The sequence below is a fragment of the Lissotriton vulgaris genome, chromosome 12, assembly GCF_964263255.1.
Source record: "Lissotriton vulgaris chromosome 12, aLisVul1.2, whole genome shotgun sequence".
NCBI lineage: Eukaryota > Metazoa > Chordata > Amphibia > Caudata > Salamandridae > Lissotriton > Lissotriton vulgaris.
The window spans coordinates 517,965,129-517,990,640 of NC_141700.1; the positions used below are offsets into that span (position 1 = coordinate 517,965,129).

The 25,512-nt window shown below is 44.4% G+C and overlaps 1 protein-coding gene across 2 annotated transcripts in view; it reads right to left on the bottom strand.

Annotated features, from left to right (window-relative positions):
- The window catches only part of VAC14 (VAC14 component of PIKFYVE complex), a 1,981,056-nt gene that overhangs the window by 1,371,244 nt on the left and 584,300 nt on the right, over positions 1 to 25,512 (bottom strand). For both annotated transcript variants that reach the window (XM_086945294.1, XM_086945293.1), the window contains exons 8-9: positions 19,658 to 19,764; positions 5,888 to 6,022 (exon numbers count right to left, since the gene is read on the bottom strand). In XM_086945294.1, coding sequence (XP_086801420.1) covers positions 5,888 to 6,022; positions 19,658 to 19,764 — 242 coding nt within the window. The remainder of the gene's footprint in view (positions 1 to 5,887; positions 6,023 to 19,657; positions 19,765 to 25,512) is intronic.

Here is a 25,512-nt window from a genome sequence, read left to right on the forward strand (position 1 = left end):
GAAGCAGTTGAAGTGCCTGTTGCAGTTCTTCGCATAGACAAATTACATGAAGGATGTCGCCCTTGTTGGCATTGCATAGCCTGCAGGTCTCGTTGCCGTCTTTCCTCAGCCATGATGGTAAGTGGCCTGTGCATGGCAGAATCCCTAGTCTGCATTTTAAAATGTTCATTTTTATGGCTTTGGGGTACCCCTGGTTAAAGTATATTTGTGGTGTTAATGATTTATAGGAATTTAAAGTCATCCATGCATGTGATCTTTTTGAAGAATAAAGCCTTGTCCTCCATTAAGGAGAGTAGTTTGACGTTTTCCAGACTATTTTTTTGAAGTTGCCGTGCCCAAGTTGTTTATCCGAAAGCTCTGAGAGTTTGGTGACTTCCAAGGCTGACTGGAGGTATTTTCTTGCCTCTGAACTGTCCCTGCTTTGTATGTCGCTCCATAGCAGAGAGTTTAGTGTGGTTGTAGTCGCGCTTCTTAGTTTGTGGCAACAAATGATGTACGCTCCGTGCCTGGCTAGGTATTGTTTTTCGAGGTCGAACTGTGGTAAATTTTAATTACCTATACTTAATTTATGCGGTAAAGTTCAATAAGAATAACTCAGTCAAAATAAGAAGGCAGAGTCCGTGGTATCTGAGGTTTAAAATGGGGTTTATTCCTTAAAAGGAATTGGTTATTGGTTCGAACCAATGGTAACATGTGCAAGGGAACGGATAGGACATGTACAATGATTTATTAACAAGTAAGTATATATATAGTCATTTCATACAGTAACATTGAATGCAGAAGGCGTAACAGCTGAGAGAAACGAGATAAGAGCAGAAATACGTAACAGGAGGCGTGCACTAGGGCGTACACGGAGGTGTGTGCTAGAAACGTCACATAAAGGTGTCATAAGTGGGTGGATCCCTGGAAGGATCCTGCAGAGTCAGCAAAAACATGTGGCAGAGATGCGCGCGCAGCAGTATGACGTGTGACTGACGTGAAACTGGAGGGTGAAGGGGACTTGACATTTAGCCCTTCATGAGGAGACAGAAGTCTGGAGTGTCAGAACAACCTAAACCCAAATCATATCTATATCTTGTGTTTAAGGAACTGTATTATCTAGAAGGAAAGGTCTCTCGGGCAGAGGCTATTCTATACTGACTGCTAGTGCGTGCATATGCAACTACGTGTCGACGTGTAAGGCAAGGGGGCCATGGGCCTACCATAGTAACGGGAGCTATGAATTACTTGCATGGAGACAGTGAGGCCGGGCCCTTTGCTCTGCAGCTGGGAAGGATGTTTTCCTAAACTGCTAGACAGGAATGTATTTTCGAGGAGCGGAGCAGATAACTTGAAGGTTGAATACAGTCTTGGCAGGCAAGGCAGGCCGAGCTAGGCACCGCTCGCCACACAGGGAGTAAGTCAAGGGTCAGGAAGCAACAGGCTGCGGCTTCCAGAGACAGAGGGCAGAAAAGGCTCGATGGCAGAAATCAGGGCCTAACTCGCCAGAGCTAGAAAACATGGAAAGTGCACCATATAAAGACGTTGGCAAGGCACACTTAGGAACGGAATATCTGACCCATTCATGGTGGATCTGAAAGAGGACATGTTAACGTTGGACGCAAATGTATTTGCGTCTTCATAGCTGGTTGTGGAGGGAACTTACATGTACTAGAAACATGTACATGGAGCCGTTGGGGTCTACGATAGGGGACACAACTGACCATGAAAATTCATATTACCTCAGAACTCCAATCTTATTTGTGCTGGAGATGTGTAAGTCGGGTGTGAGAACATTGTTCTATAGGCCTTGACTTGTATGCTGTCCAGGTCCTTGGAGTCCCTTCCCTACATTGCCTCGCTGCCGTATGTGATCGATGGAAGCAGTTTTGCCTGGATTACCTTCAGGAACGGGGTCATTGTCGGACCCATCAGTCGAGTTGCCAGATTTTTCATTGTCAAGGCAATCAATAGGCCTCTCCTTCTTATTTCCTGCCTCTGTTGTGCAAAAGAGCCTTCCTTATCAAATGTGACTCCCAGGTATTTATACTTGCAAGCTGGGTTCATTTTTATGCCGCCAAGGAACCAGCTCTTCTGTTGTTTTTTGTTGGTGTACAATGACATTGCGCGTGTCTTGCTGAGATTTATTTTTAAGTCGTTTTCTTTGGCGTATTTCTACATTCCAATAAGGAGTCGTCGATGGCCAATGCAAGTGTGACTGAGTAACTCTACATCATCTGCATACAAAGATTACTCAAGATTTTTCCTCCTATCGTTGGGGAATGAGAGTTACAGTCGTCAAGCTCTTTCGAAAGGTCCGCCATGTAAAGATTGAACAAGGTTGGCGCAGGCACACACCCTTGTTTCAAGCCTTTAGTAGGTGGTACTTTTAAGGACAAGTGGGTGCCACTTCCTAATTTCAGCTGTACCCAGGTGTCCGTGTGGAGGAGCATCAGCATATTTAGGGTCAGCTGTGGTAAACCCCATTGCGCTAGTTTCCCCCAAAGTCTGCCTGTGTTGATGTTATCAAATGCAGCGCTAAAGTCGATATAGCACAGATGTAAGGGAATCTTAGATGCTTTTGCTGCATCGATGATTAAAGACATGGCAAGAATGTTTGTTGATGTCCCAGTCGTTTTTCTGAATCCAGTTTGGTTCAGCGGTATTATCATGTTTGACTCAGCCCAATGTGTAAGCTCCTCTAATATAGTACCGGCAAAATATTTCGCCTCATTGTCAATGAGGGCTACTAAGCAATAGTTGTTTGGTTCAGCCTTGTCTCCCTTTAATGAATTGGGACAATAGACAAGCCCTTCCAAGATTCTGAAATTCTGTTTAGTAATCTGATTTCCAAGAATAGGGGTTGCATGAGTTCGGACCACTCTTTGTTCTTTGCTTTGTAGAGGGCTGGTGGTATGCCATTTGGGCCCGGGGCGCCTTCTTTCCTGCCTTTAGCTATCTGTTTTTTGATTAAATCTGACTGCTGGCACCTCGATCTCTCTGAGTGGATGGTGTTTATGCCGGAGAGGGCTTGACCCCCGCGTCTCTAGCATACACGTTTTCCGACTTCCCTCTTTGAAATTGCCTGTCCCCATTTGGGCCCCTAGGTCCTCTACATAATCATTGAAGTGGCTGGAGAGATATTTTATCCAGATCTCTTCTGTGATATGAGATCCTATTTCTTTGTGCTTTGGACACATAAAGCCATTTACTAATTCCCAGAAACGGGCGCTGTTGTTGCTGTTGGTGACGTATAGAAGTTTGGCCCAATCTTCATTTTCGCCCTCTCTCATGGTGTTCCATTTTAATTGCTTTAGCGCTGCTCTTTAATGTTTCAGCACTGCTCGTAAGCTGATGTTTTAGGAGCTTTTCTCAGTTTACGTAGGGTCAAGTTAGCTGAGCTTTTAAGGTTCCTTAATTGTACTCTGTTCTTTGTTTAGATTATATTTACTGCCCTATGTACGAAGGTTATCTTTGGAGAGAGAGTTAACTGCAAGCTTTTTTAGCAGTATTCCAGTAAAGTGAGCCCAGTAAGTAATGTGCCCAGCCGCAGTCGATGCTTGGATGTCGAAGAGTTGGAGTGCAGTTTCGGCTTGAAGATTCATGTTAGCAGACGTGCATTTGATCCTCTTTTGGTACGAAGAGTGGATCCGCCCCATTGTTGTATTTGGCCTGAATAAAGAAGGCGTGATTGTTGTTATATGACATTCCTGGGGGCGATGGTCGCTATCACCCTTATTGCCCATTCTAAACCCCAAGATGTAAGGAAACAGCGCAAGGCTCGCAAAGGTGTAATCCAGTATGGAGCTTGTTCTAGTCGAGTAAAAGGAAATGACTGGAGGAGAGTCTGCCGGAAATCTCCTGTTTAATGCCCGGAGATTTTGGTGTTCTAAGTCGTTGAGTAAGCGACTGCTGTGACGTGTTTTCCTGTCTCAGATGACGCTTTGCAGTGGAATATTGTAAGTTCTATTTAAAGCCAGAATCTCCTCCCCTTCTGCCGAGCCAATTAGGTCTTGATTTAGGTCCCCGGTCAAAAGGAAGAGTGGGTTTTCCATTTGGGTGGCATACTCGGCCTGTTGGTTAGTAATTTTGGTTGAGTCTTTCACCTTATTTTTTGGGTGTACGTAGGAGTTGATTATGCATACCTCCTCTTCTTTTCCATCAAGGACAATTCTTATTTTGACTGCTAGTGTTGTGTTTGAAGTTGAGTCCATAATGGTCGCTGATGCTATTGTTGTGGTGGAGACATAGGTAGCCAATCCACCTGAGTGGTGGCCAAACCTGCTAGTCCTTGAGGCTGTTGTGGTAAAACATATGTAGCCCTTGATGTGCTGTGAGTCCTTGAGCCAGGTTTCTTGGAGCGTTATTATGTTGAAAAGGGAGATGTAAGCCAGGGAGTCTGGGTCGTTTATTTTTGTGGTTGGACCGTTGATATTCCATTAGCGTAAGCCTAGGATTGGTTCCTTCCCCCCCCCCCCTCCGATCTCTGTTTTGGAAGTAGCGTCAATCATCTTTCAAGCATCTCTCTATCTCGCAGAGTCTTAGAAGAGAAAGTGCGGCAGATTTTGCACTGCCTTATCTAATGAGCTGGGTGGAGGCAATAAATACAATCCTTGTGAGGATCATCTACATGCACGCTCTTCTTGTCACATTTCTTGCAGGGATGGAAAAGGCAATTCTTTATCAGACATAAGGAAGAAACGATCTCGGGAATAAATTCCAGAAGTGTTTAGAAAAATATTAGAAGAACTCAGGGAGACTTCTTTCACACACGACATGCAGTGAATATCTGAGGGCAACTTCCTCTGCTAGACATGTTATAGAGGGTGCTACCAGCTGATTGGCTGCATTTCAACATTTGGTCCTTTTTGTAAAGTACATAGATAGGCTATTTAAAGTATGGCTCAGGGCCATTATAGCCTATGGCATTATTTACATACAGCTTGATTATGTTACCTTGGGACACCCATCTCGACGACGGGGAATGATTCAGGCATATGAATCTATGAAAGATACCCCAATATTGGAAAATAGTGGTGTTCAGCTTGGGAAAACTATCACTTCTACAGAGCACAAAAGTCTCCAGTGATATGAAATAGGACTCTTTCATGAACAGTGGATTTGATTCACATTTTATAAACAAACACAGAAGAAATTCAAATCAGGGGACACACAAAAACAATATTCATCGTATTGTATAACATTTGTGTATTGCTTACAGCAACTTTGTGGGGCGCTGAAGCTCTTGTACACAAGGAAATCACGCTACAGCATGTGGGTATGTAGTTGGTAGAGTGTTGTCTTTGTTATGATCCTCAGTGGGAAGGGTTTCCATGTCATGCATGATGCCCACCGAGTTACAATTATCGTGTCATGGAATACAGAACTAGCAGCATCATGGATGATGCAGTTTGAGATAGAGCGAGACATTTTTATAATGTGTATTATTCTGGCGGCTCTGATTAGCACTACAACTTCCTTTTTTGTGTTGATAGATTATCTTTTATGGTGTAGACCAAATATCCCATACTACTGTGGCAGAACATTTTCTAATCTGCAATCGAAGAAGTAAAGTGTGAATAAACAATTAGGTGAAGTCAGAGATATTTCCGGACAGACTGTGTTATAGAGGCATCAACTGAAGAAAATGGACAAGGCGGACTCCATTATCCTCATCTTTTATGTCATTAAAGGATGTCGGCTCAGAACATGTGGCTATCTGGGACCTGCAGGGTGGACTATGTTAGTGTTGTCTGGTGATGAACAATTTGTGTCAGCGCTCTTTGAACTTTCAAACTTTTAAACCATTGTGATAAACAGCCCTCTAAGTAGCTCTACCAGAAAAGCTCTAATTTTTGCTGTGTGTTGACATGCAAAATGGCTGCTGATTCTCCAGAATGAAGGATACTCTTTTTGCGGTCATCATAAGACAGGCAGGGGAGAACGGAAGTCAGGATCCCTGAGGAGTAGGGCAGCATCACCCGGCCAGCCAGCTGAATGAACTCCCTCATCCAGGACATGGCCGTCAGTTGGATCAGGTCATCTAGAATAAAAACAGGAGAAGCCGCAGGTAAAAAAGGACTTAAGATAAAGAGTTCCAATGCATGAGCAAGGACGTTTGCATAAAGAACTAAAACAGAAATGAAGATTAACGATGTATGCCTACATTTGTTGTCAGTCAAAAAAGGAGAATCCTTAGGTAGTGTCAAAAAGCAGTCTTGTTCCTACATAAGTGTACTTACCACATAGCACACTTTTTCATTTTGAGAAATCTTCAGATGTGTGTACTTCCACTAGATCTCAACATACATTAAAATCAACTCTTCTATTATGAGGCATCTGACCAGGATGACAAACAGTGGCATGGTCAATCTGTGTTTTCTCAACACAAAAATAACTGACTCCATTAACTGCACTGTAATCCTTGTCATTAACGCGGTTAGAATTCCAAGCAATGTTGGACACACAAACTAAATTATTTTACCAAAACCATTTTTAGGTCTAGCCTAAAGACAGCTTTTCCTGGCGTGCCCACCCCAGTTTTTTGTCATACATTTACATATATTGGCCTGTTCAGTTGTCATTCAAATGCTGCTTCTGCCCACGGAAGCTTAAAGCATGGGACAATGGGTCAGACCAGTTTGGCCAATGGTTCCTGTCACTGTGAATGCTGCTATTCTGGTTGCATATGGCCTGAAAATTAGTACACTTTAACGCAAGGGATTCTGGGCCAATCTACGCTTTCCATTCATGTATATATTTTTTTTTTTTGTGACAGGTAATTTTTTATTTTTTGCAAGAAAAGCACACCCCCTTCTGAAGTCAGTCTTTTTACCTTTTATCACTACTACACTTTTAAGGGCTATTGCATATGTTCGCCAAAAAACAAATTGTGGGCAAATCAAGTATAGAGAATTGGCTGTGCTAATGCTTTTTGATGGGGTGTCACTAATTTGGAGGGTAATTCATTTCTTTCCCTTACATTTACCTCATGCAGCATGAACGCCGTGTGCAGTATCCTTACCAAAATACCAAAATGACTTAAGGAAGTTGCAGGACATTCAAAATGCTGTAGTTAGGCTACCGTAGTGCGTAAGTGATCAAAACCATCTCTCCCTAAATCCAAGTGACACCCACATGGTGCTCATCTAGCAGTCGATAACCAGGAACCACCTGGGCAAAAAAATAATTGTCATCGCTTATTCTATCAAGAGCACTTTAATCTGCCAACGGAAGCATTTTTGCCACCATTCGAGGCTTGGAGGAAGGAGTTTTTATTATTTGGCCCTAGATTTTTGAGCACCGCTCCTTAATAATATTTAATGGAAAATAATCAAATTGTCAATTTTTGCTGCTGCTTAATAAATTTAGAAATGTCTGCTGGCGCAGTGGATATTTCTAGCACTGGCAGGAACCACCACCAAAGAGGTTCCTGTCAATGCATTGTAAGTCTGATGGACAACTCTGTCAACATGACAGATTCATATGGCAAACTTACAATGTTTATTTTCCACAAAAAAAAACAAAGTGGGATTTCTTTTTGAAAATAAAAAAAAATGCCCCCTTTGAAATGGGAGTTTCCTCCCATGGCGAAGGTGGCAGTGAGCACTTTTCAATGCCCCTAAGCGTCCGTTCTTTTCTGGAGGTGTAGGGCATTGAAAATCAGCTGTATGTCCACCCATTTAATTTAGAAAGGAAAACAAAGCCAAACCTCCACTGGTCCTTACTCCTTCAGGCAGTCGGAGGGCTTTGACCATGGCAGAGACAAAGTAGTGTTATATTCCATATAGGTAGCCTATATAGACGCAGGTAACACTGCAACGTTTCACCTATACCCTTAGCTACATTTCATACATAACGGTTCATAAGGGACTGACCTTTTACCTAGATACAACACTGCATTCAGAACGCAGGTTTTTCTCTAGTTTGAAACTCATACAGTATGCATCAAGCTTCTTGGAAGCACAGCAGGACTCACAGCAGGACGAAAATCTCCTGTATAATATCTATGTTAAAGTTAGAGCCCGACGTCATCCTTTAGTACAACATAGAAGCACAGCAAGGTAGGACCCCTGGGGAGACATGTGGGTATACATACATCATGTCTTAGTTAGACAGACAGAGAAGACCGCAACTTCCAGGCTGACACACTGACCTGCATGCAGTTGCTCCAGCTAGCAGTGGTCTAACATCCCTTGCGGGGTGTCCAACTCAAGACCAGGACGGGGTCCCATAATCTCTCCTTTCCCAGGTAATGGGGTTGACTAGACCTTAGAGGGATTCTTAGCATAAAGCATAACACCTACACTGATGCTAGGTACATTTAGGTACATGTAGTTAGGGAGACATCGTAGGAGTACGCACTTTCTTATCATGTGTTTTATGTACTTGTAAATATTCATGATCACTGCAAAATGGTAGAACTGTACCTTCCCTTAATTTTGTAGTACTGCTAATAATGTATCTCTGCTACTGTCTAATGGTTTTTACAGCAAATCTATTCTACACTAGAATAACAACTGTTCAATAAGTCTTTATTGATATGCCCAAACTGATTATTCTGTGTCTCTGAGACGAACCAAGTGAGCACGAGTGACTGAGCGAAAAGTAGAATATTGTTTCCACGATTCTGAGGGATCAGGGTTGTCATGATCTGAGGTTTCCAGAAACTATTCCCTCCCCGATAAGAGGAGATTCTAGTGGCACAGTGAGCTAGCTAATACAAACAGTCTAACATATCCGGTGGGGATGCTCGGAACCAGTCTGCCACCAAACCCACATTATCCAAACGTGTTCAGATACTGTATAGGATATATAGGAACTACACGACAATAGTCTCCACGTTGTCAAAACTATGGTCCATCTGATTCTAAAAAGGGCAAGCTTAAGGACACCTGCTTATTTTGGCATCTGCTCTTGGGGACACCAATAAAGAGAAAATAATGCTTAATGGAGACATCAATCTGCAAGAGAACTCCAGAACAGATAGCCATGCCAAATTCGTTATCAACAAATTATGACTAACTAACCTAAATCAATTTGGGAAGACTTTACCGAAAGCAAATAACACACAGTAAAAGCTTCAACCATCTGCATAGATCAACCTCAAGTAGTTTATTCACAGCCACTAATAAATCACAGTGACGACAAGCTTGCCTTTAAAGTCCTCCTCAAAAAGAAAGACAATCACCACTTAGAAAAACTAGAAACCATAATCTTTCTCGTAGAAAGAACTACAAGAATTTTCCCTCAGCTGACCAACAAGTGTCCACTGTTACAGTAATCTCAATATAACTAATATGACTGTAAAGACAAAGATCAATAGAAACTGATGCTTTAAGATCAGCTAACTGATTCAAAACAACCTGTTGGAAGTCCAACACCATGTGGAGGAAAGTAAATACAACCTTCAAAGACTATCTGCCAGATTCATGAACGGAAAATCGTCTCGCAAAGGGCCAGATTCTGAGAATCTGGCCCTTTGCAAGCGCAATTTTTGCATTTGGGATTCATCATCCCAAATGCAAAAATCGCTATTATAAAATTCGCAAACTTGCGAGTAATTGCATTTAAGGAATCTCTATTTGAGATTCCTTAAATGCAATTCATGAAAGATTTAAAAATTGCGAATTCGCAATTTCGGCCCGCTATTTACCGCAAAGTCAAACCTCGTGGTAAATAGCGCAAACTTAGAAAAAAGCACTTAAGTGCATTTTTCTAAGTTGTATGTTACACACACACACATGTCCTTGGGACATGTGTGTGCATAACACCAGCGTCTAATATCATTTCAGGGGTGCAACAGGTTGTCCTTTGGACACCCCTGCACCCTTGAAATCGCAAACTCAGAATGCGAATCGCTAATAGCGATTCGCACATGGATATGTCTTCCCATTCATTCCTATGGGCCTTTAGGCCCATAGGAATGAATGGGGAGTTATTCCATATTTGTGATTAGCAATTAGCTAATCGCAAATAAGGAAGCTGTAGGAATCGCAAATAAAATTGCGATTTGTACATGATTCCCGTTTTGCGAGTCTGTAATAGCGATTCCTTAATAATCGCTATTACAGACTCGCAAAACGGGCCGATGATGAATCTACCTGTATGCCAAATTCAGAAATGCGACGACAGCGTCATAAATGGATATTTAGAGATAAGACATTGAATGATGAAACTAAAACTCTAGCCTTCGCAGATGATATTGCGATTGTTACATCTGATCCAATTACAACAGCTAGGATAATGGAGGAAGAAGCTAAAAGGTTCGGGGAGATTTCGGGATACAAATTAAATCAAACTAAAACCCAGATTGTAATAAATAATAACATCAGTGTGGACGATGCAAGAGTTACTGATAATGCATTATATCTCGGCTTTAATATTACATCCGATCTGAATAAACTAGTGGCCCTGAACCTAGACCCTTTAGTGAAACAGACAAATAAAACCTTATCGAGACTTCACAACCTGCATTTAACAATAATCGGAAGATGCAATCTCATTAAAATAGTTTTTCTGCCCAAATTTTTGTACTTCTTCCGGGCAATCTGTCTTAACTTTGACCTATCACTTTTTAATGAAATAGATAATATGCTATCTCGCTTCGTTTGGGGCTATGGAAAAAGACAAAGAGCCTATAAACATATCACACACTCAAGGGATAGAGGTGGCCTAGTCCTCCCTAATTTCGAATTCTATTGGTGGGCTACAACCATCAAATACAGTTGTTTACTTAATCCCCAAACAAGACTCAACGCCCATTTGTCCGGTTCCAACTCCACAGGAACTAATCTTGGGTAATAACGTCAATAACCACCTTTGGAAACTACCTTATTAATGCCATCTAAAAAAAGAACGATTTAAAACACTCAAGGGTATTTACACAGTTTGGAACATGGTTCGGAAACATCTGGCGATCTGCAGGTTTTCATTTTATACTCCGATAGAAAACAATACCAATCTGCCTGAAATTTTTGGGGATTCCTGTATGCGGCGATGGGTTAGCTTAGGAATCTCGCAACTCGGCTCATTTTACGATTCCACAGGTTTTTGTTCATTTGAATCGTTAAAAAATAAATACGGGCTGAATTCGCATGATTTTTTAAAGTTTTTACAATCAAGAGACTTTATTCTCAAAAAGGGGGGACCCAATGGTTGCTTTAAGAAAATCCCCACAATTAACACTGTGGTCAGCTCGGCCAGGGTAAAAATTGGAGACATTTATAAAGACCTAATTGCTGTACTACCAGACGATGTGGATAAACATGCAAATAATTGGCAAAATAGGATCGATATTACAGAGGATCTAGCCCACAAAGCACTCGAACTGTCCAGCTCTATTCTAATGTCCACCAAGCTACAAGCTCAGTTCTACAAAACTTTTTTCGACCTTTATTATACACCCGAAAAAATTTCAAAATGGGGGGAGGGGAAGGGGACTCTCTGCCCCAGATGCAATAGGCCTCTGATACATATGCTGGCTACATGTCATACATTAGATAATATTAAATGAGAAATCTCTAACTTTCTATCTGAAATATTCGAAGTCAATATAGAGATCAGCACAGCAGAAATCATGTTCGGGGTAGATAGAGTTACCAGACCTATTGCCATGCAGGGACTCATATATATTGCTATGGCAGTCTTAAGAATCTGTTTGACTTCCGCATGGCTGGATCAATATCCACCCACATTTTAACAGTGGCGGATGCGCTTCTTAGCTACATATAATCTTGAAATTGCCATTTATATCCGGAAAGGTATCAAGAAGAAAATAAAGGGATTAAAAATTTGGGACCCAGTTAGATTATGGCTAGCGAGCCCAGCATAGATCAATAATGTAACCGAGATGTATCGAGTTCTTTAGGAATGTACCGATGTGTTTTTTTTTATATTCTTCTTATTCTTCAAAGCCTGTATTTTCCTATTTTTCTTTATAATTTTTCATTCTTTAACTGCTATTTTTCAAATTTCAAATTGTTACCTGTACCGGGAGGAGGGGTCTCAGGGGGGGGGGGGGACATAACCGTGATGTAAAAAAAAGTTAAAAACCTCAATAAAGACTTGTTAAAAAAAAAAGAAACTGATGCTTTAAGATCAGCTAACTGATTCAAAACAACCTGTTGGAAGTCCAACACCATGTGGAGGAAAGTAAATACAACCTTCAAAGACTATCGGCCAGATTCATGAACGGAAAATCGGCTCGCAAAGGGACAGATTCTGAGAATCTGGCCCTTTGCAAGCTCAATTTTTGCATTTGGGATTCATCATCCCAAATGCAAAAATCGCTATTATAAAATTCGCAAATTTGCGAGGAATTGCATTTAAGGAATCTCTAATTGAGATTCCTTAAATGCAATTCATGAAACATTTAAAAATTGCGAATTCGCAATTTCGGCCCGCTATTTAGCGCGAAGTTAAACCTCGTGGTAAATAGCGCAAACTTAGAAAAAAGCACTTAAGTGCATTTTTTTAAGTTGTATGTTACACACACACATGTCCTTGGGACATGTGTGTGCATAACACCAGCGTCTAATATCATTTCAGGGGTGCAACAGGGTGTCCTTTGGACACCCCTGCACCCTTGAAATCGCAAACTCAGAATGCGAATCACTAATAGCGATTCGCACATGGATATGTCTTCCCATTCATTCCTATGGGCCTTTAGGCCCATAGGAATGAATGGGAAGTTATTCCTTATTTGCGATTAGCAATTAGCTAATCGCAAATAAGGAAGCTGTAGGAATCGCAAACAAAATTGCGAGTTGTACATGATTCCCGTTTTGCGAGTCTGTAATAGCGATTCCTTAATAATCGCTATTACAGACTCGCAAAACGGGCCGATGATGAAACTACCTGTATGTCAAATTCAGAAATGCGACGACAGCGTCATAAATGGATCTTTAGAGATAAATTAGCCATCTCTCTCCTTTAAACCACCCAAACTAAATAGTGCAGGCAGTAAATCAACTAACCAAAAATTGACAAAACATTAAAGAATATAATACCCTACGCAAAAAATCAGTTATTTTCATATTTGCATAAATTACCATCGAAAGAAAAGGCAATGCAAAACGACTGGCATATTCAAATTTATTGACTTTTAGCCCATATTCTACCACTTTCTCTCCGTCATAAAAAATACTATGCCTCTCACACAGGTAGCAGACTTTGTAAACGCAGGATTCAGTGAGCTGTAGAAAGCTCTGATACAACTTGTATGCATCTTCAATCCATCATCGTTAAAAGTTAGACAATCTGTTCGTCTCTAAATTACAACACCATAAAAAACTCTGGGGAGTCTTGACTGCGTCAATATGGCTTGAGTCCCATACGTAGCACATAGCCCACCCTACTACACTCTGTAGAACAACGTTAGCGTTTAACATAATCCAGATTGCGCCATGTAGACCCTGGAAATCTGCATACATTTTTTGTTACCAACTAATGTCCTTCCTTTTAGACAAACTTAGGTTTTTTATTTAAGAAACAAAGTTAGCACAACACTGTACTTAAATCAATGCTACCTAGAATGATGAAGTAACCAGGCAATGCATGGATCAGGAGGTGTGATCTGAGAAAAGGTAGGAGGAATCATAGATTGGCAGAAAAGTTAATAGAAAGCGAGGGTGTAAGTACCAAGGTTCATCTAAGGAGAAGGAACAAATAAAAGGATTCAAAAGAAGTGCATACTACTAGGAACGAAGGGATTGACTGTGACATAAAGGGACAGGAGCAGGAACAACACAAGAGTGCTACAGTGACCAGAGACAGAGGGGGAATAATAGCTAAATAGGTGATGTGGAATGCTGAATATAGGAAGTGAAAGAAAGTCAAAAGATGAATCAGAGGACTGTTAAACAGTGGCGGCTGCCAACTTTGACGAGTGGAGAGGCAGGAAAATGGGTGGTGGGTGGATTGATAAGATAAAAACAATTAAGTAAATGTTCTTATCGTGGTTGCTCCGGTTTTCTTTCCACGTGAATCCAGGGCCCCAGTTAACTCTCTTAACCAATCCTTGAGCTGCTTTTGTGCTGTCAGAGCAGCGCCAGGCTTGATAGGAGTGGCCTCGATCAGCACTCACAAGAGCACTGGAGGCTTTTGCTTGCTCGAACCCAGCTGTCTAAAGACAGCTGGGTTAGAGAGGTTTTAAATGCGCATGTTTGGCTGGCCGTCACAAGATAGTTGGCCAAAGAGAGATGTGCACTATAAAACAAGTGCAAAGGCAGCCCACCCTCCATCCTCCTATTGCCATTCAGCAGGCCCCGCCCTGACACTTCAGGACAGGGTGATGAAAAATAAAATGGTAATGAATTAACTTTTTTGGGGTTATTTCAGTGGGGCGATGCTCCTCTATTATAATGGAGGAGCCACTCCTAGTTAAATATGGTTTGTAACTGAGCATTATCATGTCCAAGAAGACCAACAAAGATGGGGAATAGTAGGCAACAGAACAAAAGATAATGTCTTCAGTGGAGAAACTCGCACTTATAACAAAGACTAAATGGCTGTAGGCTGGCACTGTCGACCTACAAATCCAATCTCCTCATCACGTTGCATTTTTCTGTGCACCATATATCCCAGTTACCCTGAATGAACAAGTTACTTATCTTCGGTAACGATATATCTGTAAGAAACATGGGTTAGTTATAGATTCCTTACCTTAGAATAGATTCCTTACCTTAGTATATCCCTGTGGCGTCAGCCTGGATCCGGAAAGTTTTTCATCAGCAGTACCCCTGCGCGTCAGTAGGTGGCGTTGGTCGACTCCGCGTCCATCATTGTGGTCGCCGGGATGATGTTGCAGAAGTTACTTAGACACCGCCCTTGCGCGCTGACGTCAGTTCTGTACCCGACTTTCCGTGCCAGAAACGCAGAGCCATGCAAGGCAATGGCCACTGGTGCACAAAACTTGGGCCCTGAAAGGATGTCCTTAACCCTAGAAATCAGTACGCAGAACGGGGAGGAAGGGTGGGGTGGTAAGGAATCTATAACTAACCTATGTTTCTTACAGATATATCGTTACCGAAGGTAAGTAACTTTTTTCATCTGAAAGAAACAGTTAGTTATAGATTCCTTACCTTAGAACAGATACCCCAGCAACACCAACCCCAGAGGTGAGTCTGCGGATCAAGATCACACCAGAAAGTCTTGGCGAACAGAACGGCTGAAGAAATGTCTCTCTGGACTTGGCTGTCCAGGCAGTAGGGTCTCGTAAACGTGTGCAGCGATACCCATGTAGCTGCCTGACAGATGTCATTCAGGGGGACTCCCCGTCCCAAAGCAGTAGTGGCTGCCGTCACCCTGGTAGAATGGGCAGGCAGCCCCACAGGAGGCTCTTTCTTAGCCAAAGAGTAACAGGCGTTGAAGCACATAACAACCCACCTGGAGATGGTCAGTTTGTGCACGGCCCCTCCTTTCCTAGCGCCCACGTAACCAACCAAGATCTGGTCTCCCACCCGGAATTGTTTGGTGCGATCCAAATAAAAGGAGAACGCACATTTTGGATCCAGACAGTGAAGCCTCTCTTCCTCTTTTGAAGGATGCAGAGGCGGAAAGAAGGTGGGCAAAGTGATGGTTTGGCCAATATGAACAGAAGTGACCACCTTTGGAAGAAAGGAAGGTCTAGTTCTGAGGACGACCTTGTCCGGATGAACAGCCAGAAAGGAATGCTTGGAAGACAGAGCTTGTAGTTCACTCACCCTGCGCGCAGAGTTGATGGTCACCAGAAAAGCAGTTTTGAGAGTTAAGAGTGGACAGTTGTGTAGCAGCTCGAAGGGAGAGCACATAAGATTGGTTAGCACCAAGTTCAAGTCCCACTGAGGCATTACGAAGGTGGAAATAGATGAGTAATGCCCTTAAGAAATCTATTTACAACAGGAAACTAGAAAAGAGAAGGCTGATCAGGAAGCCTGATAAAGGCTGAAATGGCAGAGAGGTAGCCCTTAAGAGTGCCCAGAGCAGAGCCCTGCTGGGCCAAAGAAAGGAGGAACAAGAGAACCTCAGACAGAGGGTCAGAAAGGGGATCCAGAGCCTTTGTTGTGCACCATGCCACAAACTTATTCCATCTGCAGGCATATACCATCATAGTGGAGGGACGCCTGGCTGCCAAGATTACATCACAGACTTCAGGAGGCAAGTCAAATGACGTCAACTGCCGCTGATCAATCTCTACGCAAGTAGGTGGAGGCTGGACAGGTTCGGGTGGAGGACGGTCCCCGGCTGCTGCGACAGAAGATCCTTCCGAAGAGGCAGTAGGATCAGGAGAATCGATGTCCATGTTGAGCAGCTCAGGGTACCAGACTCTCCGTGCCTAGTCCGGAGCCACAAGAATTACTTGGGTCTGGTCACGCTTGATCTTCTTCAGCGTTCTGGGTAGAAGTGGTATAGGCAGAAAGGTGTATAGAAGACCGCTACTCCACTCGCGACGAAAAGCGTTGCCTAGCGAGTGCCGCCTTGGGGATTCCAACAAGCAGAATTGCTGACATTGCGCGTTCTCTTAAGTGGCAAATAGATCTAACCAAGGCTCTCCCCACTGTTGAAAGAGACCTTCCACCACCTCTGAGGGAAGATGCCATTCATGATCCAACATGCACCTGCGGCTGAGTTTGTCCGACCTGGCGTTCAGTGAACCTGCCATGTGTTGAACCACCAGGGATATGCCCTGATGTTCCAGCCATGTCCAGAGACTGAGGGCCTCTAGACATGGGGTCCACGACCCCAAAACGCCTTGTGTGTTGCAGTACCACATGGAGGTGGTGTTGTCCGCACACACCTGCACTACTCTTCCCCGGACAGAGGGAAGGTATGACTTTAGAGCAAGACGGATCGCCCGGAGCTCCAGAAGATTTGTGTGAAACTCGGACTCCACCGGAGACCAGAGGCCTCTGATCACGCCTCTCCCATGTGGCCGCCCCATCCCAGAAGGGTTGCATCTGTCACCACTGTTTGTTGTGGTTGAGGAAGGGAGAGGGATCTGCTGTTGACCCAATCCTGGTTCGTGAGCCACCACTGCAATTGTCTTGTAGTGCCCTATGAGATCTGCGCCCATTGGAACTTCAGGTCCCACTGCAGAGCTTGAAAATGTCACCTGGCATGATCGTCCATCAGGATGCAGGAGGCCATGAGGCCCAGCAGCCTCAGAGTAATCCTGACTAAAACCCAGGATAGAGGCTGAAAGGTCGGAATCACAGCCCAAATATCCCAGACTCGCTGTTCGGGAGGATAAACCCGAAACTGTGCCGTGTCTAAAACTGCTCCGATTAAGAGGCGCTTCTAAGGGGAGGGTCAAGTGCGACTTCGACACGTTGATGGAGAACCCCAGCCAATGCAGGAGGTCGGCCGACTGCCTGGGGCGTCCTGCCTTCAACAAACAGTCGTTAAGATAGGGGAAGACTGGACCCCTGATCTGTGCAGATGAGCTGCGACCACCACCATCACTTTCGTGAACACCCGAGGGGCGCTGGTAAGGCCAAAGGGGAGCAGAGTTAACTGAAAATGCTTGTGGCCTACCGTGAACCGCTTATTTATAGGAAAATAAGCGTCCTGCAAGTCCAATGCTACTATTCAGTCTCCAGAGTCGAGGGCAGACAAGACCTGAGCCAGGGTCAACATTTTGAACTTCTCCTTCCGGGGAAGCAGTTGACGTCCCTGAGATCAAGATAGGACGCAGGCCCTTGTCCTTGGGCACCAGAAAGTAGTAGGAGTAGCAACCACGACCTACTTCTGGGGCAGGAATGTGCTCAATGACTCCCTTGGCCAAGAGAGCAGTAACTTCCTGTTGGAGAAGGGCCAGATGATCCCCTGACATGCGATGGTACTGGTGTGACACGGCTGGAGGGATAGTCTCGAAGGGGAGGGAGTAGCCCCTTCGGTCTATCTGCAAAACCCACCTGTCCAACGTGATGGTGCATCAGTAGGGGAGGTGATGGCGAATCCTGCTGTCATCAGGCGTTTGATAGGCCTGAAAGGACGGACTAGGAGGGTTTGGAGGCTGCTACGGGGGGGCCTGGCCCGCCCCAGAACCACTTTGGTGGTTCCCACGTCCTCAGCTGCACTGAGGTTGATCAGCCTGCGCTGGCCTGTGGCTCTAAAAGGAACGTGTTGAGGCACCCCTTCCGTGGCCACAAAAGGGGCAAAAAGCAGTCCGTGCAGGAAACGTGGTAGAGAGGCCCAAGGACATGGCCGTAGCCTGAGAGTCCTTGAAGTTGTCAGCCTTGTCGCCGAACAGGCGACAGCCATCAAAGGGCATGTCCATCAAGGTGTTCTAGACATCCCCTGAAAAAACAGTAGTTCTCAAACAGGTGTGACGGCGAAGCATCACTGACGTTGAAATGGTTCGACCCAGTGAGTCAGCGGTGTCCAGTCCACAGCGGTTGGCGAACTTTGCTTTGTCTCTCCCCTCGGCAACAGCAAGGGAGAGCACGGCCCGGGCCTCCTCCGCACACTGAGGCAGGACTTGCGCCACTGTATCCCACAAGGATTTTGAAATGCGGCCCAAGAGGCATGCAGTGTTCACTGAGGAAGGAGGCGGAAGAGAACAACCTCTTCCCGAACTGATTCAGGTTCTTGGATTCCCTGTCCAGTGGTGCAGTAGGGAATGCGCTTTTGGACACTGAGGCTTAGACTACCAAGCTCTCGGGGGAGGGGTGTTGGAAGAGGACAGTGGGGTTGCCCGGGGCCGGGCGGTGGCGTCGGGCAACCATCCTATCCACAGGAGCCCCTTTCAGGACCGCTCCTGCAAAGACATCGGGCCATTGTCCGGCAGTCGGAGCACGTCTTAGGGTCGTTTTCGCGCTCCAGGCAGTAGAGGCACACGCGGTGGGGATCCGTCACCGACATCAGAAGAGAACAGGAACCGCAGGCCTTGAAACCGGGCATCCCTCGTGCACCAGGAGTCGATGAAAGACTCAAAAAGAAGTTAACAAAAAGTTTTCAAAAAGTCAGTCAAAAAATGACTGGGGGTACCGCTCTCTCTGGATCTGCGCTTTCTGGCATGGAAAAAGAAAGAACCGACGTCAGTGCTCGAGGGCAGCGTCTAAATAACTTCCGGGACATCATCCCAGCATCCACGACACCAACAACGGATGCGGATTCGACCGATGCAACCTACAGTCGCGCAGGGGTACTGCTGACGAAAATCTTTCCGGATCCAGGCTGACGCCTGGGGGATCTAAGGTAAGGAATCTATTCTAAGGAAAGGAATCTATAACTGTTTCTTTCAGATATCATTAGCAGTGATGTTAAAGTTGTTTTCAATTCTAATAGTATTTGTATACCAACTGTTAAGTAAACTTGCTACTCTCGCTATCCTTAACATGCTGAAAACCTTTGTAAAAATATTCTGTTCAAATAATCGAAGTTTCTGCTACAAGTTAATACATGCAGTGTCACATGGAAAGAATGATTTTAATGTAACATCTCAGTATTTCTTGGTGGAATCCTTTGTTTTCTTGGTCGACGATTGGATTCTGGTGCAAGAACGCCAGATTTGTTTTACAATAATTATTTCTATTATATTTGTATAGAAGTGTATTTTATGTATTATCAAGTGTATGCATAAAAAATATACCAAAAGCAAATTGTTCTGTTAAAAATATGAGCCTGGCCAAGAAGAACTTGTTTGGTGAGGTCAAGCAGACAGAACACACATACGCACACACCCAAGCCAGCTCACCTGATCCTTGGCAGTGGATCACAAGGATATTGGCCATTTCTGCAAACTTCACGCTAGATGGATTCTTTTTTATCTCTTTCAGAAACTCTCCGAGGGCAACCTCACACCTAAGGGAAACAAGCATTATCAGAGATTGAACAGCACATACCTGTAGATAAACAACTTGCCACGCAGACACACAGGAGTAAACAATGATTCCGTAAGCATATGGAAAACCTATGGATTATGGCCACAAGTCAAAATTGCTTCTTAAAAAATTACAATACTCCAAAAAAGACAAGTGGACAACACACATGATAATTCTATTAGTTTGAAGTTTCCAGGCTTCACCTTCCATCTATCACAAAACTGAAAATCTTTAGGTGGCACCTAATACTTTGCCTTCTCAATTAATACTATGACAGATTTAGCTATGTAAAACCTCTTCGTACGAGACTCAGTTGAGTCGTACAGAGGCTAGTATTTAAAAGGGACTAGGGCCTTTAAAAGTAATTTTAGATGACAAACGATCTTTCATGCTTACATACTATTCTAAGATCCAATAGCTGTGAGCAATTAGTAAGCTGAAAGTATCTGTCGGACACTGATCACGAAGCCATGAAAGAAGCAGGGTCAACTGGGCCTTCAACCATGGGTGCAGGAGTCATTTGCCTGTGATGTCCAAAGGGCTATCCTACTTTGGGTCTGCAACTGGGCCAAGTACAACTCTTTCAGCACCAGATTCTCAGTGATGGCAATGACGGGATGTCAAGGGCTTCCTAGGGAGGTTAGTGTGGAGGTACAACAGACTTAGAACTCAACAAAACCCAACATCTTAACCTGTTTGGCCAGCCCAGTGCTTATCTTTATAAAAGGAAAGCACTTTAATACACTTTGTAACATGATATTCCACACAACAAAAACTCAGGAAACTCAGAATCTCTAGGACAGGTCCACTGTCTTACAGTCAATAACCCCCCCTACCTCAACTCATGAGCTCTCATTGCTAGTGTAACTCTGGTGTGGGTCTTAGGCACAGGTGCAGTGCCAGCCCTTCAACAAGAAGAGACATGTGCTTAGTCGCTCTGCCTTTTTCTCACCAAATAAGAGTCTCTGCTGTAGATCCTTAGCCAGCCCTCCAAATCTGTCTCCTCTTCCCTGAGTGGGGAGGATGCACCTGGCACAGGTGTACCAACCCTCTGCTCCAATCTTTGGATCAGATGTGAGACCACTGGAAGAGTACGGAGTAGCAGCAGTCAGAAGTGTTGCAGTCTTCAGAACGCTCTGAAAAACAAGGGTCCTCAGCTTATCAGAATCAACACAAACACGATAATATAGGCCATAATAGGAGCATATATTTTCCACTGCCCAGCCGGGCAGGGTATTTATTTCAAAAGATAAGAAGTGGTAACTGGTTAGAAGGCACAATCCTGTACCGTACTTACGACATACAAACGACATACAAGGAAAGGGGTTGCACAGGCAAATTTGAGCAATATTGGCCACTTTTAACTCAGTGTTACAATTTAAAGTATTGCCAAAAAATGCTAGACACAGCAAGTTGAAACACAATGGTTAGGCTGTGAAAGCATTAACAACAGTCGAAGTTTCAACCCCTTTTTGCTCCAATTAAATGGGACCATCTTCAGGACTAGAGTATGACAGCATTTGCCTGCCTATATTACTTTTACATCCGCCTGTTTTAGGAGGAAAGGAGGAAAAATGGGAAGAAGAGAAGACAGGGGGCCAAGGGCCGAATTACTCGCTGGTTCTTCAACGTACACACATGTCCACTTTTTTCACATTTCACTTTTACTCGGATTCGACTTAAAGTGCTTTAGTGACTGGGAAGTGGTAGGGATAACGGGCATACACGAACGGGTACACGAGTGGATGGTGATTTGGTGATCACAGAAACATATATTGAATGGCAAGCCTTAGCCTCATTAGATGTTACATATTCAAAAAATAGTAAATTAAATCACAATTTGACCGATGGGACATTTAAATTCTATTTGAACCCTCGGGTGTTCATTCATTCGTGAGCATTCAAACAATGCGTGGGTGTGGCGGGCAGAGGATATTTCTTACCCCGAGTTAGTTAGAAAAATTGAGCCGGGGGACGTGATGTCTTGCCATCAGTGCGGATGGCCGGGAAGTGGGTGAGAGACCTGGGGGTGGAGATGGGTGTTGGTTACGAACATAGAGGAAGCCGTACTGTTTGTATAGCCATCTAATTAGTAGCGGTTTACCTTCGTGCTACTTTGAATTGGCTGAAGTCCGGGCAGTCTTGGTATGCTGCAAGGTCCGGGTTGGTTCTGGGGAGAGGGATCGGGTTCAGTACAACGCCGAGCAGTTGCGGAAGATAATGTAACTTGTGGACACCATAAGGTTCCCAATACCGCTCTTACTTCGGGGAGTCCTTCGACTCAGAGTAGTGGGAATTCAGGGAGAAAGCCGACATCCGGAGGGGTTCGTCAGGTGTTTTCTGAAACCATTGGTAAAACAGGAATCAGTCTCCAGTTAAAAATAAGGGCGGGTGGACGCGGTGTGCCGAGTTGGGCTGGGGAGGTCTTACTTCGGGGAACTAAGGCTCCGTGGAAATGGGAGTCAGAAGGCTTGGAAAAATTGTCCAGTCCGTCCGCTGCTTCAGATGGCAGTTTTCTGAAACCATTGGTAAAAGAGGAATTAGTCTAGAATTAAAATTAATAAGGGCGGGTGAATGCTGTGTGCCGAGTTGGGCTAGGGAGGTCTCACCTCGAGGTACTCTAAATTGCAAGTAATTGTAAGACTACATTGCACTAGAAAAAACAGTTTTTCTTTGAAAATTATGTTACAATTCTGGTAAATGTCTATGGAAAGTTTCTTTTTTACCTTTAGGCTACTCAATTTATTCACCACTGTTCTCTAAATCTAGAAAATGCTATTATGGTTTGAAATGTTATGTCGATTGAACACTTTTATCTCACTTTCGTCGCCTGCACAATCGCACTTTTTAAGCGCATGAGCACGTTTAATTGCATCTTCACGCAAGTACTAGTTATGCATCCCTAGCCGACTTATTGATGTCCCAACTCGGGGCCAAAAATCACCATTTCTGATATGTCTCGATATGTTAGTTCTAAACCCAATCCCCGTTCCAAGATGGCCGACGCTGAGCGCGAGTCCTCTTTCGACTCCCATCTATCTCAACTCGCCGATTCCATATACGAGCCAAGCGCATTACCGCCCACTGCCATCTGAAGCAGCGGACGGACTGGACATTGTTTCCAAGCCTCCTGACTCCCGATTCCACGGAGCCTTAGGTTCCCCGAAGTAAGACCTCCCTAGCCCAACTCAGGACACTGCTTTCACCCGCCCTTATTAATTTTAACTCGAGACTGATCCCTCTTTTACCAATGGTTTCAGAAAACTGCCATCTGAAGCAGCGGACGGACTGGACAATTTTTCCAAGCCTTCTGACTCCCATTTCCACGGAGCCTTAGGTTCCCCGAGGTAAGACCTCCCCAGCCCAACTCGGCACACCGTGTCCACCCGCCCTTATTTTTAACTGGAGACTGATTCCTGTTTTACCAATGGTTTCAGAAAACATCCGACGAACCCCTACGGACGTCGGCTTTCACCCTGAATTCCTACTACTCTGAGTCAAAGGACTCCCCGAGATAAGAGCGGTATTGGGAACCTTATGGTGTCCACAAGTTGCATTATCTTCCGCAACTGCTCGGCGTTGTACTGAACCCGATCCCTCTCCCCAGAACCAACCCGGACCTTGCAGCATACCAAGACTGCCCGGACTTCAGCCAATTCAAAGTAGCACGAAGGTAAACCGCTACTAATTAGATGGCTATACAAACAGTACGGCTTCCTCTATGTTCATAACAGACACCCATCTCCACACCCAGGTCTCTCACCCACTTCCTGGCCATCCGCACAGAAGGCAAGACATCACATCCACCGGCTCAATTTTTCTAACTAACTCGGGGTAAGAAATATCCTCTGCCCGCCACATCCACGCACTGCTTGAATGCTCACGTATGAATGAACACCCGAGGGTTCAAATTGAATTTAAATGTACCGTCGGTCAAATTGTGATTTAATTTACTATTTTGTGAATACGTAACATCTAATGAGGCTAAGGCTTGCCATTCAATATATGTTTCTGTGATCACCAAATCACCATCCACTCGTGTACCCGTTCGTGTATGCCCGTTATCCCTACCACTTCCCAGTCACTAAAGCACTTTAAGTCGAATCCGAGTAAAAGTGAAATGTGAAAAAAGTGGACATGTGTGTACGTTGAAGAACCAGCGAGTAATTCGGCCCTTGGCCCCCTGTCTTCTCTTCTTCCCCATTTTTCCTCCTTTCCTCCTAAAACAGGCGGATGGAAAAGTAATATAGGCAGGCAAATGCTGTCATACTCTAGTCCTGAAGATGGTCCCATTTAATCAGAGCAAAAAAGGATCGAAACGTCGACTGTTGATAATGCTTTCACAGCCTAACCATTGTGTTTCAACTTGCTGTGTCTAGCATTTTTTGGCAATACTTTAGATTGTAACACTGAGTTAAAAGTGGCCCATATTGCTCAAATTTGCCTGTGTAACCCCTTTCCTTGTATGTCGTTTGTATGTCATAAGTACGGTACAGGATTGTGCCTTCTAACCAGTTACCACTTCTTATCTTTTGAAATTAATACCCTGCCCGGCTGGGCAGTGGAAAATATAGTCTCCTATTTTGGCCTATATTATCGTGTTTGTGTTGATTCTGATAAGCTAAGGACCCTTGTTTTTCAGAGCATACTTTCCCACGGTCCTCAGCCACTGTTTGGGTTCCCTTGTTATAATTAAATAGCAGCCTTCAGAACGGCAGCCCTCTACCGGGCATATGGTGAGTCAGCTGAAAGTTGGAGGCCATGAAAGGGTCCTCCTCCCCCAGGCTGGTTGATGATTCAGCAGCCCAGCAGCTCAGCAGGCACAACTCCTGAGAAGCTGGGGAGTCGAGGCAACAATGCAGTCAGCTTCCAGTCCTGGGCGGCAGTAGTTAGTCCTCTTGTAGGCATGTCACAATTCAGCTGCAGTGGCGTAGTCAGATCAGATGCACTTCCAGTCAATGCCTCGGGCAGCTGCACAGTCAATAGGGCAAACAGTGGACAAGTGCTTTGAGACAGCTGCTCTTCAACTGCAGTGGCATAGTCAGTGACGGCAAACTTGGGCAAGTGCAATGGGCTGAGACGATATGGGTGTGTTTGGGTACACTATGAACAAGTGGTACAGACCAGCAGTAGGCAGTTTTTTTCATCACCCTTTGAGGTGCTCGCTTCAACTAGAAATGTTTAAGAATTTGGGTCAGAAGGCCATAACTCCAGTGATACAGATAAATACAGTCTGGTCCCAAACTATATGATCACTGAAACACAGTATGCAGGCACCACCACTTACATGCTAATACCGGTGACAGGCACAGTAATCCGCTGTCACTAAAGAATGTGCTTGTGGCTCCCCTCTAAATCCAGATGGGTCCAGGACTGCTCTCGCGTCAAGGGACAGGGCTAAGCCTTCACACACTTGCCAGATTACAGTGAATGTGGGTTCAACAATCCAAAAACTGGGATACAAGATACTCACAGTTCAGCACTCAAGGCAGGAGACACAACAGTACATGATGTAGTGGACATTCCCATCCCAAGAGTGGCTTAGTCTGCACAAGAAATCAGATGACCACATTTTGAAAGGTGGCCTAATTTGAACTTCAGTTCTGGAGTCTCCACCTACAAGGACTGGGCACAGGATATACATGGGGAAGTCTACAAAGCTGTGCTAACACGCTTAATAATAGGGATATATGCCTGGAGAGCAAAGAAAGATGCCTTAAATGTGTTG